This window comes from Micrasema longulum, unplaced genomic scaffold (assembly GCF_059751315.1).
Source record: "Micrasema longulum isolate JH-2025_06_02 unplaced genomic scaffold, ASM5975131v1 h1tg000200l, whole genome shotgun sequence".
In the NCBI taxonomy this organism is placed as follows: domain Eukaryota; kingdom Metazoa; phylum Arthropoda; class Insecta; order Trichoptera; family Brachycentridae; genus Micrasema; species Micrasema longulum.
Window position 1 is genome coordinate 1 of NW_028277405.1, and position 14105 is coordinate 14105.

Genomic DNA, 14105 nt, shown 5'->3' on the forward strand with positions numbered 1-14105 from the left:
AATCAAGTTGGGGTAGAGTGGGATTCGAACCACGGACCTTTGAGCCGTTAGTTCGAGACACTAGCCACCGCACCACAACCCGATTTAACTTTATCATTATTATTATTATTATGGAAAACTTATATAGCGCCTTTTTCGTAATATAATACCTCAAGGGCGCTTTGCATAGTGATTCTATAGATAAATAAATTTAATCGATGCTTTTAAATTTGTATTTTAATTTAAAAAATATTATTTTGTTTTCAAATGCTGCTGATTTATTCAAATGATTTAGAGAACAAGTGGGTTTTAAGTTTTTTCCGAAACATCACTTCACTCTCGCAGCCTCGCACCTCTGCCTCTGCTGGGAGAGCATTCCATGCCATAGGGCCTGCGACCGCAAATGCGCGTTCACCGAATTTAGTTAATAACTTTTTCTCTCGCTGTAGACGTAGCAGATCCAAGCGTAAGACGCCCGTCAGCTAGTTCATCTGGAATGCATAGTTCCCTTAGATATTCCGGAGCAGAGTTGTGCAGTAATTTATACATAAGCCAACAGAGTTTGTATTCCACCCTCTGTGGAAAACGTAGCTAGTGTAATTCCCGAAGTAATTGAGTGATATGACTCCACATCTTTACAATTTTCGGAGGATGAATGTTTTTTTATATCAATATCTGTTATTTTTTTTAATAAGTTATATGGCTACTACTATCGTCATGCCATTTCTCCGTTGAGGATAGTATTTAATATAAAACAGCATTTATCGATTTATTCCTGCCCGATTACTTTTCTTTCCCAACCTTCTCTTGACCCATCCCGATGGTACCTACTTAACATCAAGATAGAAGATTTATATAAATAGAGCATTTGAGTTTGGAACATCATAAACATAAAAAGGGTGATCCATCAAACTGTGATAACTATCGTTGCATCACCAGAGATAATGTGGAACAAGGCATCACGCTTTTAGAAGCGTTTACACTTAGGTGTACCGGGAAAAGTACTTGCAAACTTAATACTGGAAAGAGTTTGAGGACCCATTATGCGAGTATCAAGAGAGAACTAGGCGGATCTCCTACCTCGTAGGTCATGTGTGGATCAGATCCACAACATTTGGTGAATTCTACAGGAGAACAAGGAACTTAATAGTTCCTTGGCTATGTGCTTCGTAGATTACAAAAAACGTTTGATAGTCCGAATAGACCTACACTCGAAACATATGGGATGCCTATAAAACTAATCGAACTTGTTAAAGCCTTCATTAAAGTAGTGAATGCCTAATCAGAATTAACGATGTCGTCACGGATTGGTTTGAGGTCACCACCGGAGTTCACCAAGGTTGCGTCCTTGCACCGTTCCTTTTTATAATCCTTATGGAGGTTCATCCTTAGGAAGTCAATTTCACTAGATCGAGGAATATCCATCTCCCCCTCTCAAAAACTCTGCGACCTAGAGTATGCCGATGATGCGGTTAAACTATTGACGATTCAGTCGGGGGTCTTCAGGTCACTGTGGATAATCTAAATAAGTACTCCGCATGCATAGGTTTCAAATCAATATCGCTTAAACCCATGTACTGTGTAATACTTAGTGCTTTGATGCTCAAAATCCCCTGAAAAAAAACCAAATCCTCGAAAGGGTCGAGAGTTTCAAATACCTGGGAGTATTTGTTTCAGAAAATGGCAGCTTTAAAAAATAACTGGGAGTGCGGTTAGGAGTAGTAGGTGCCACATTCAAAAGTATGAAGGCTGACCGAAGATCGGATATTTACTCAGTAAAAACCAAATGCCGCTTATATAAGGCCTGCATAACACCTATTCTCCTCTACGGATGCGAATCATGGTACCTCACTTAGGCTCAAAACAGCGAAATTTGGAGTTTTGCGAATAGGTGTCTCAGAAGAATCTTGGGTTTGCGGTGGTTGTACTTTGTGAGGAATGAAGTAATAAGAAAACGGACGCAGCAAACTCCTGTGACAACTGTCATCAAGCTGAGGCAATACGGTTGGCTTGGCCATGAGAGCCTTAACCACGCTTGCCTACTTTACAAGGCATTAGGTTCTCGACGTGCTGGACGTCCTCTGTTAATTGTTCATCGGTAGTTTATCTCAGAACTTCGGGACGAGAATCTGACTTGGGAGGATGTAAAGAAGTTGGTAGTCGATAGAGATGCATGAAGGCTCTTTGTGGATACCATATGCTCCAACTAGGGAGCGGACATGGAATGATGATGATGATGATAAACAAAATTTTAACATCACATCACATTGCATACGAATTTTTGGATTCGTCGTGCGCTGGGCTTCGCTGTGAAAGTTATCATAAATAGTTAAATAATTCATAGTAAATTTTATCATCCAGTGAAAAAATAGAAGAACATCCTCATCGCATCAAACAGCCCCGCCACACTATGCTCCTTGCGTTGCTCCTCTCTTTGCTCCTCGCGCTGCCGCCCTCTCGCCCGATGTTGCCCTCTCAGCCCACACACTGCTCAACTCGCGCAATTAATCGCGACGCTCCGCACTTGTCATTTGCCTTTGCTATACAAAGGACGATGAAACTGTGGCAGCGTGCGCACTGTGCATTTTTAGTATGGCTAATTATATCAATGTCATACAAAGAAATATACATCATTCGAAAATGACTCGCGCGTCTTGTGTGAGCGCTTGATGCGTACTGCGACCGCGCGATTATGTGGCCAGCCACTAGCGCTCATATTGCCGGTCCTTTGACTCGCGCTCAAAAAACCGACAAAATAGGAAGCGATGAGCGCGACGAGAAGCATGACGTGCGGCTGACGAGCAATGTTGCCAAACTACGTCTCTGCCTACTTTCCTCGCTACTTCCCATGCCACTCGCGCGAGTGTGTGGTAGGCCTAGAAATGCAAGTCGGTAAAATTACCGCGGTATTTTACGGGAATTTTACCAGATTTTGGTAAAATACGGTATTTTTCGGTAAGAAACGAATTTGACGTACTAATTTTTATTTTTCAAAGATATTACAAATACGAGTAGCTTTGTTTTAGGACACTTTACATGACTGCAAAAACCAGGTTTAGATCCATCAGGTGGTTGTCGAGATTTATTATAAGTATGGGACGTTCAAGGTCATTCGGTATGTACTTTTTTAACTTTTTTTAATAAAAAAGGTTATTATGTTTTGAAACTTAACAGGATCGATGACATAGGGTCCTAAGTAAAACTTTAAGTTTGTGACCTTGAACGACCACCGCTCATGCCGCGATTTTGAAAAAATGGTGCATAAAATCAGTTTTTTATGTATAATTATGGCCCTGAAGGTTTTATAGAAAAAAGTATACAAAAGTCCGAGAAAATAAAATTTTCTTAAAAATCGTCATATTTTTTTTTCTTTGTACCAATATTTTCCAAGATACACGTTTGAACATCAAATACATTTTAATAAAAATAGCGGAAAAGCGGTATTTACACTAACTTTTTACTAATTATTTGATAGTTGACCTACGAAAAGTCATCATCATCATCATCATTCCATGTCCGCTACCTAGTTGGAGCATATGGTGTTCACAAAGATCCTCCAGGCATCTCGGTCGGCTGCCAGCTCCTGTGCATCCTCACAAGTCAGGTTCGCATCTCGTAGTTGTGACATGAACTACCAACGTAATTAGCAGTGGAGGTCTAAGACGCCGAGAACTTGATGCCTTGTTAAGCAGGCAAACCTGAAGTAGCATTATGTAATATTAAAATATTTTTATAATATTTACACTGTTTAAAGTATTCGTAATACCTACCACCTGTATATTTGTAAATTTCAATACTTTTATTAAAATGGATGAATTTGCAAAAAGGCGCAGTAAAATACCGGTAATTTTACGGTGGAACATGGAGACTTTTTATTTGTTTTTTTTACTTAGTTTACCTGGACGCACAGATTTAGCTTTACTCTTACATATATGTTAGTTGAATTGTAAAAACTGTTTACTGACATTAAGATGGCGTCATTTTTGTAAATCACGAACATTTTTTTTTTCATTTTTATTTGCTCTTTTTAAAAGTTGTTAGCTTTTTTACAAGTTTACGAGGGGGGACCCAAAAAAAAACGGGAATTTCGTCATAACTTCTTTATTTTTGATATTTTTCACCAAATTTTGATCACTTTCCAAATATTCTCCCTTGAACACAACGCACATCTGCAAAAGATCCTTCCGTATTTCAAAAAAAAAAATGAATTCACTTATCTGAATATTTTTCATAGTCCCTGGACTGGCGTAAGACTGATCATCTTACCTACATGTAACAAAAATGATTAAGATACACTGTACTGTACCAATGCAGTGCCCTCTTCACCATAAGGTGCGAAAAGGGAATAATAATGATAACTCCATAGAAAACATTTAATTTTTGTAAATGGCCGTTAAATCACTTTATAATTAATATTTTATTATTTCGTCCATAGCGCACCACCTCATTTCAATCCATAGGGCACTGTTAAGTTTAAAAAAATCGCCATTCTCACAGAAATTTTCCTTTTAGCATCACAGGTCAAAAATTTCGGTCCATAAGGCACTGCCTCATATTTAGAATAAAACAATATTTACTTGTTAAGATATTACTAATTTTTGTTGTAGTTTGTGCTTTTTGTCGTCCCTTAAGTGATTATTTTTCATGCTTTGTAATCAAACTCAATACTCATTATTGCGCTTGGCATGGCGTATGGCAACGTTACGTGTGTACGAGGGGGGACCCAAAAAAAACGGGAGTTTCGTCATAACTTCTTTATTTTTGATATTTTGCACCAAGTTTTGATCACTTTTCAAATATTCTCCCTTGAACACAACGCACATTTGCAAACGATCCTTCCGTATTTCAAAAAAAAAATGAATTCACTTATCTGGATGTTTTTTAGGCCTTCCAGCGATTTTTGTTTTACCTCCTTCACAGTGGAAAATTGCTTTCCACTTATGTCCCTTTTGAGTCACTTGTTCACTTGTTTCCAAAATTAAAGCAACACTTGGGTGGACAGCGTTTCGAGACTCATGAAAGAGCGCAGGAAACGGTCACCAAATTCCTCCACGGACTGGCGGTGGGCTTCTTTGAAGCTGGATTCCAAAAGTGGATTAGTCGTCAGCAAAAATGCTTTGAAAAATCTGGTGATTATGTTGAAAAATAGTTAAGAAATGAAGCTTTCCAATGATGTATTTTTCAGTTCAAATAAAAAATGCATTGAAAAATGCGCACGAACTTGTTATGTGCCGTGTAAGGTGTTGAGGGGCACTTTGTAATGAGTAATTGAATCGCCCTCCAGTAGTCAATAAAAGGCAGCTTCGAAGATGGTATTGTTTTATTTAGTTCACTTTTGAAGAGAACAAGATGTGTCCAACTACACTCGTTGGGTTTACTGTACTTATAATTTAATAATATTCAAGTTTACATTTAATAATAAATTGTCGTAGTCACGACGTACTAAGTTAGGAATCTAATTTCAATGTGTCCTCCTGGAACCAATGTATTGGGTTATAAAGTGTGCATTTTCAGTAAATGGAGGGGATTATAATAGGTTAATTTAAGAAAGGTTCAGTTTGGAGCATCGCAAGGTGTATCTAAATAGTCAATCCAAAAAGACAATATTGCCCTTGGGACATCCGCCCCTTGCAGGTGGAGCATTAAGATAGGTAAAATATTAGACGCGTATAGACTTTAGATATAAATCGTCAAATGAGTAGAGACTACGACTAATAAATAACCCTTGGCTAAAATAAAATGTCAAGCTAAAGATCAAAAATAAAATAGTTACGATACCATATAAGTTATTAAGGTGTGGGAGATGGCAATTATCTAACAAGGGTTTGAGCTAGTTTTGAATATAACAAAAGGCAAAAGGTTAGCACTTAACAAACTTATGGACTGATCTGATAATTATGACATTGACCATATCATTAAAAAATCTCTTAAATTCTTTGGATTTGTTAATAGGTCTACATCCGATTTTGAAAACATATTAACTCTAAAAACACTTTACTGCTCATTGGTTCGTCCCATTCTTGAACACGCCTCCGTAATATGGTCTCCTTAATATGTTACTCATATAAATCGCATCGAATCAGTTCAGCATAAATTTATAAGAAAAATTGCATATAAAGTAAGAAATCACAAGATATCACTATTCGTATACCGACATGGAACTTTTCCTGAATATATCCAGTCTCTCACATCGTCGATTTAATGTAGATTTAATAGTTTATTCGATGTCCCGACTATTCTCCAACAAATATCTCTTAATGTTCCTTCACGTGGACTCAGAAATAATGAAATTCGGTTCCTCGGTCATCATAAGACTAATTATGGTTTCCATGCGCCTCTACCCAGAATGATGAGATTTGTAAATGAAAATCAAGATCAAAATGATTTTGATTGTAAATTGAGTTTTTTTACAATAAGACTGAAGAAATATTCCCAATAAATTGACTGTATATTTTTAGAATGAACCTGGATTCCATAATGCCTGTCTAATGTATTAACTTGTCTTTGCTTTTCTTTGTTGTATCGCTTCTATTATTTGTTACTGCCTTTTTATTGTTTTGCGATATAATTTGTTTAAATTGGACATTGTCCGTAAATTTAAATAAAACAAAATAACAGAAATTAAAATAACATAAAATTATGTTTTTTAATTGTACTTTTTTTGCAGATGAGATGAAAATCCCCAAGTGCACGAAGAGTGAAATGTGCAAAAGTCTTAAGGTCGCACACTTACAATCCAATTTGCACCCTCACTGTAAGTTTGCACTGTTATAAAAATATATTTTATTTATTTATTAATTTACACGCCCTACGGGCTTTTACATATTTTAGAAATTACATTCAAGTGCAGCAGTGAAACATGAGTTTGTAAATTTAGTTAAAATTAAAGATAACATAAGAAAAGCTAAAAGATACAATAATAAGTAAAAATCAGGAAATGTACCAACATAGGTATATGGTACATAGAAAAATATTTAATAAATTCACATATGAAAACATACACGCATACATATACATACATATAAGTTTATACATTATTATAGAGATACATGAGAAAAAAAATAGTAAATAAAGAACAATATTAAGAAATTTTATACAAATTAATTTATAACCTTTTGAATACTTAACCTATATTTATATAAAGACAGACGAAATATATCAACGTCGCCATACTCATTACCTAGCCGGTGTAGTCTAGGTATTGGTGAATTGTAATAATAATTGTGACTGCCAGGGCTGGTATTCCGAACGCGTTTACAGCGCGCTATAATGCGTATTTAGTACGTAAAAACGCGCTATACCGCGCTATAATTTCGTTTGGAATACCAGCCCAGGGCTGGTATTCCGAACGCGTTTACAGCGCGCTATAATGCGTATTTAGTACGTAAAAACGCGCTATACCGCGCTATAATTTCGTTTGGAATACCAGCCCTGGAGATTAAAAAAATAACGTTAGCTGCCGTGTATTTCGAACTGGTACTTTCAAGCTGATAACACTAGTTAATTCCGGGACGTCCAATACGCCATTTGCTATTTTATATAAATTTAATAAATCTTTTACAAAGAGTTGACATATTTAGTGTAGATAATAAATTATCATAATTACTATTTTCAGTGGGTATATTAAGTTTGTAATTGATGAATCTAAGGAATTTACATTGTACTCTTTCTAACTTTAAAATATGAACATTGCAATAAGGTGACCAAATTGTTGAATTGAATTCTAAATTACTTCTAACCAAGGCAGTAAATAACTTCCAAATTCTAACCAAGGTAGTGATGGAATAAAATTTTTTTACAGTTCGCTGCAAATATCCAAGACATTTCATTGCCTTATTAGTGATGGTATCAATGTGAGGAATCTCTGTCTGTCTCCCTCCCTCCACGTATATAGGCTTCCCCCCTCCAGTTCTAACGGCATTCTAGCGGTGGCAGCGCAGCGCGAAACAATGAACATTCAAAAATATACTTAAACTAATTTACAAACTAGGACCAATATCCATCATTTACCCAACCCCTCCCGTCCCCTGATATACGGAGAAAAGAGGTAAAAATTAAAAAAAAAAATACGTTTTGGATTTCTTAAATTTAAAATGTATTAAAAAAAAAAACTTCTTTCTTTTATAATATTTCTTTAAAAGATAACCAAATAAGTAAATAAAAAAATATAAATATATATTTGCCCACCATCAAAAGACCTATGAGGCACCCCGTATATCGGGGACAATACAACCCATCCCAAAGCCATGACTCACCATAGACTATGGGGGTGTGAGGGCAACCCTCGGAACTCCATTTCGCCACTTAAAGATACAAGATGCTTATTCTAAATGCATTGGTATGGAAAAGGCTACCTCCGAATGTGACAAATACTAGTCTTTATTGGAGAGGCAGCTCATTTCGAACACATACCGAGATCCCTAACTCTAAAGCTAGGGTTTCCTAGGACAGCGGTGCCCGTATTTTAACGGCCGTAGTGAACGGTGATGCAGTGGACAGCCGTCGTAAAGGTGATTAGAGAGTGGTTTCCTAGGAAAACGGTGTTAAATGGTGTTGATAACACCGTTTTCCTAGAAAACCACACTCTAGTCACCTTTACGACGGCTGTCCATTGCATCACCGTTCACTACGGCCGTTAAAATACGGGCACCGCTGTCCTAGGAAACCCTAGCTTTACACTTAGTCTAGCGCGGTGGCGGTCCCTACAAGGGCCGCTTTTCGTATTGACGTCCGTAACAGTATGTGTGTATGTGTATGAATGTTTATAAGGGTGCACGTGTGTGTGCGTATGTATATGGAGATATATAAATGAACATATGATATGTTAGTGTACCTTAGCACGGGTCTTCTTCTACTAGGCATTACTTTATAATGTATATTAAAAAATATATATATATTTATGAAGCATTAAAAAAACAGGGTTTAAATGTTCCTCCTAAAGCTGTCAAAAATTGGAGTTCTCTCATTGAATAAGTTATCAACAATTTTCGACAAGCTAGGGCGATTATGAAATCAAAAAATCTACGGACGTGTATGGGATATTACCTAATGTCTAAGTTCGATATTACTGTAGCGAATTTAGAACAATTTAATAAGCCCGAGAGAATAAACGTTTCTTGCATTATTTTACAAAGCAAAAAAAATAAAATTGTGGCAAAGAAAGTGCAATACATAAAAACATTTGTTTTCTTGGCTTGTCTATAGAAAAAGAAAAAAAAGCGACTGAACTTCTTGATTGGTGCTATTTTATACATACATTCTTATTCTTGTGGTGGGTGTCAGTACTATGCTAGCTCCTGACGTCGCTGCGATCTGTGAAGATCTATTGTGACGGGTCCCCGTGAATAGTTCTCGCCTTCCAAGCCCAGGTCTTTAAAGAGCCTGGCTACTGTGTGGAAAGCGAGAGTTTACATTTTGATGAATCTCCCCCTCCGAGCCCAGATCCCTAAAAGCATCAGGCTATTAGGTAAAGGGTGAGCTCTTTAACATTCTCAGGTTTAACCAGAGGTCCCTCGAGAATGGGGCTCCTTTTACGATGTTACATCATCACATTCACACAGAATGAAAGCATCCACCCCTTTCCCGAAACTGTTCATAAAGACTTGTGTCTTTCTTCAGTTTCGCATGTCAATATCATTTTTTTTAAAACTGATTAAACGAAAATTTAATATTTCTTTACAATCAAACCACGGAAATAACAAAATTAAGAAACTTTAAAAGCTTAACACAGTAGAAATATGGGATTTCCTGTTTTTTATTTCATTCTATCGTTAATCTTAATTATTAAAAGAATTTATTTATTTCTATTTCTGTATTCATGGACATTGTCCATGAATACAATTTATAAGGTTTAAATATTACAATAAAAGAATAGTTTAAAACATTCAAAAAAAGAAAAGAAGCATTGACAAACATAAGGGACATCGAGACAAGATCTGGACTATTTATTTAGTGCTCGTTTAAATCGAAGTAAACTTAAACCAAAAAAGTCCAGATCTTTGGAGAATTTAGGCCATAGTTTGTTCTATGCTGATCGATGAACAGTACTTCATTGTTTCTCAATCTACGAGTCGGAATATTGAAATTTACTTGTCCCAGTAATTTATTTTATTTTTTATTTATGCACCACAACAGGCCAGGAGGCCCAATTACAGTGGTGAATTACATTACAGAACAACCAGGCTTGAGAAAAATCATATTTTCAATTTTTGTGTTCTCACCGGGAATCGAACCCGGAACCTTCTGTGCGTGAGTCAAGCGTCTTGACCACTACACCACGGAGGCCGCCAATGATGGACCATCGATTATACCATTTAGTATGCCGAACATGTATATGGAGTCAATATTAGTTCTACGTTCTACGAATTTAGTAAAAATTAATTAGATTGCCTTGTAATATTATGTTGAGAGGAAGGGGTATATAATAATGAAAGAGTGCTTGATAAAAGATTCTATGTAGGTTTTATAGTTTTTAACAATTAAAGGATAACAATCCCTATAATTAACGAAAATATTTTTAACCTATGTCTTAAATTAATTCTTAAAATTACGGACTTATAACTAAACTTAATATTACCGAAAAACGATCTGGAGGCAGCAGCTTCCAGCTGCAAGGTGTAGCGTGGGTAGCCAAGGCGGCAGCATCTAGCTGCGGCGAGGACGCGCGGTCAGCGCGTAGGCGGCGTCGTGTCTGTAGACGACGCGTGGAGCTGTGTGTTGCAGGCGGAGTTGTTTGCGGCGGCAAGAGGCGCGGAGATGATTCCTTCGCTGGCGGTAGGCGGATGCCTTGGGCATAGCTGCAGGCGGCCACGTGGTGAATGCTGGCAGATTGGGCCAGAGAACTTCGGAGATCAAACGAAGGGCTGGGACAAGTCCGAGTACTTGTCCCGCGACGAGTTTCGCGACTTTCTTCTCTGTGTGTTGACACCCGACTGCTTACGATTACTCACCACTGACTCACAACTACCACTCGACTAACTTCCCTCGACTAAAAAAATGTAAGGGCTGTGGCCCATTTTATAGAACCACCCGATTGTGTCTGTCTCCTTTCCCCTTCACACATATAGCACAATTAGAATGTTGTCCTTTTCAACCGTTATTACTACACAAATCTTACATCTTAACTTATATCTGACAAAACTATAATAATATTTATAATTAACTTACATTAATTTAATTAAATCAACTTAAATACAAACATGGATATTAAGATATAATTTATTTATAATTTCGCCTCGTGGTTGATGGTTGATAGAGGTTCCTGGACCGGAACCTGAAGCGTAAAGCTGATCGCCTTACCTTCTATGTAAATGGGAATCACTTAACGAACTGATCCGGTGCTATATGCACCACCAAGTGCAGATAGAGAAATGAGGATGAATACAGATATACATGTCGAATAAAACGTCGGGTTCGATTCCCGGCAAGGAAGATGTGAAATATTGATTTTTATATTTAATTCTACGCTGCAATGTTTTTATCGTTCCTTGATTGGAACCTGAAGCGTAAAACTGACCATCTTGCCTCCATACATATGAGTGACCGGAATATCTGTCGACCGCGTTAGTGCCCTATGCATCTTTCTGTACGCAGATAATCCGGGCAAGGTTTCTCACGTTCCGGAGATGGGATTTTACATTTTATGATGGGTAGGATTAAGTCCGGTCCCTTGGAAGAATTTCACGGTTTACTCCGCTGGACAGAGTCGTGTTTTATTACCTCTGTAATAAGTGCAAAAACCCAATTATTTAACCGTGGCTAGTTGCAAGGAATTTACTTTAGCTTTCAAAATTTACCAAAACGCACGTGCATGATTATTTATCACTATCGGCATCCTTAGTTAAAACCCAATTTTATTTGTTACCTTTTTTTGCCAATGGTTTTATTGGTAAACACCGCTTTGGTGTTTTTCCATACATCAAGCTTTCGTTGTACCCCTCAGCAGTGTTGTCAATTTGTGATCAATCAAATACACATGGTCAGCACAATCACCTTTTCCTAATTTTCAAGTATGACAGTGAAGGAATACAGTGTTCGTTACAAATTGAGACCGCATAGGATGAATAGAATTCCAAATAGAATGTGGATAGGTGTTTCCTCACCCGCACTGCAGAACTTACATCTAGAAGTTTCGGGAAGGTTCATTTTAGCAAGGTGTTTGTTCAATCTGCAGTGCCCTGTAAGAGCTCTAGTGATAACCCTCACTTGATTTCGGCTGAGTTTTATTTGGTCAAAAGCAAAACTTTGCGAGCACCCTTTCATCAGTTCCTTTGCATGATTTAAAAAAAAAAACATCGAACTTCCTCATTAATGCTATTTTTTATATGGAACACACGTTTATATATGTTCTTACTCAACCTTCTAACTTAACAAACTCTTTTCGGGTACTTCAAATGATAATGCTAATTTGTTATGTGATTTCAGTGGAAGATATATTGTTGAAATACCGGGGATTTGGTTCATACAATATTCCGACCCATCTTCAAAATGATAAGATAGAAGAACAGCTCAATATTATGATAGACAATGAAATTCAGCATTCTCTTTCTGAGCCAAATACTGGTCCAGGAGGAAAAGATCAATCTGCTTCAGGACCAAGTGGAAAAGGCAAAAAAGCCAAAGAGAAAATGTCTGGATCAGGTGAGGCATTTCTACAATATTTTGAGATAATTTAATCCCCGTAGAGTCAGCTGCATTTTTGAATCTTAGGCTAAATTAAAATAGTGGTTACAGTTAACTGCAATATTTTATTGTTCTTGGGCTGCCATCTGAATGTTATTTGGTGGATTTCTCACAATCCAGAGAATACCACAACTTGTTTTTTAAGCCTATTAATGTTTAAATGTAAATTGTAAAACTTTTTCGCTGTACTCTTAAGAACAAGAAAGAATAGTGGTTCTTTCAATTTCAATTATTTGCCGGTCACGCCTCGACGAGACCATTAACCCGACTCCTGGGGGACTGAGTCCCCTTCTTAGTTCTCACTGGAGTGATTTTCATTCAGCGCGTCCACAATGCGGGGATGGGCACCTTTCACTTCAGTAGACCGGAGGGTTTAGGTTGCTAAGTTTGGACGAGGACCCAGTATTGCGGGGTATAACGCGATCCCTTGCCCAAGGCCTGAGCCCCAGTTAGCGAGAGGGGTCACCGGTCACTTTTTCGGCGTCAGGTGACAACCGGTCGTAAAAAATCCAAACATTTCCTAGTCCAACGTGTTTACAGAGGACTAGCAGGGCTGACCCGTACAGCCAGAAAGAAAAAGAATAGTAAAAGAAAATTAAATTACCTTTTTATATTTGTTTAAGATTAACGGTATGATGTTTTTGCTTTTTGTGTAATATCAAAGTAAATACTCTAATGGCCATGATTTTAGGGACCCAAAACTTAAAAACAGGTTTCGCAAAGAAACAATCAGAGGTTTTGTCAAGTTCCGAGAATGAAGATGATTCTGATTCTTCTAAGCCAAAAGCCTCAGGACCTGCCAAGAAGGGGAAACCTAAAGTCAGCAAGGAATCATTTTCAAGCAGGGAAGGTAAAGAATATTGTTGAAGTTTCATTTTGTGATGCAGGCTTTTTAAATAAATAAGTAATGTGCAGATCAACTAGCCCGGAGATTGATATTGTCGACCCGAGATTGTTTTGTTATGAATTAATATATATATTTTATTGTGTTTACATGAAATTGATGAGAAATATCAGTCTTATTTTATGTAAATATTTATGTTTTTCAATATTATGTTTCGTTGTTCGTTCATAAAATGAAAAATAGCCTTCTTAATAGAATTTGCCACCACTGTTGAAATATTTATTAACAATATTTTGTTACAGGAAAGCGAAATGAAATTGATTGCAAATATGCATCCGATTGCTCCATGACTAATGTTGAACACTTCAAACGTTACGAACACGAGCATCGTAAGTAGCTCTACTATTTATTTTCTATCCTCATATTATACTACTGTTACCATCACGGCTTTCCTCGATGGGGTAGGCAGAGGGAATAGAATGTCACAAGTGTATATCCTGAGATTCCTTGTGACCAGAGGCTGTTCCTTAGTATAAGCAAGTGCAGTGCATTGCCAAGTCAAAATACGTGTCCGTAAATTCAAAGTCCAGGGATCCATTGC

At 37.2% G+C, this 14105-nt stretch overlaps 1 protein-coding gene across 1 annotated transcript in view; it reads left to right on the top strand.

Annotated features, from left to right (window-relative positions):
- Positions 1-6647: 6647 nt before the first annotated feature.
- The window catches only part of LOC148283764 (tyrosyl-DNA phosphodiesterase 1-like), a 63139-nt gene continuing 55681 nt past the window's right edge, over positions 6648-14105 (top strand). The window contains exons 1-4 of the mRNA XM_088243302.1: positions 6648-6733; positions 12403-12618; positions 13352-13510; positions 13807-13893. Of these exons, the coding sequence (XP_088099428.1) occupies positions 6652-6733; positions 12403-12618; positions 13352-13510; positions 13807-13893 (544 nt within the window). The 5' untranslated portion in view covers positions 6648-6651. The remainder of the gene's footprint in view (positions 6734-12402; positions 12619-13351; positions 13511-13806; positions 13894-14105) is intronic.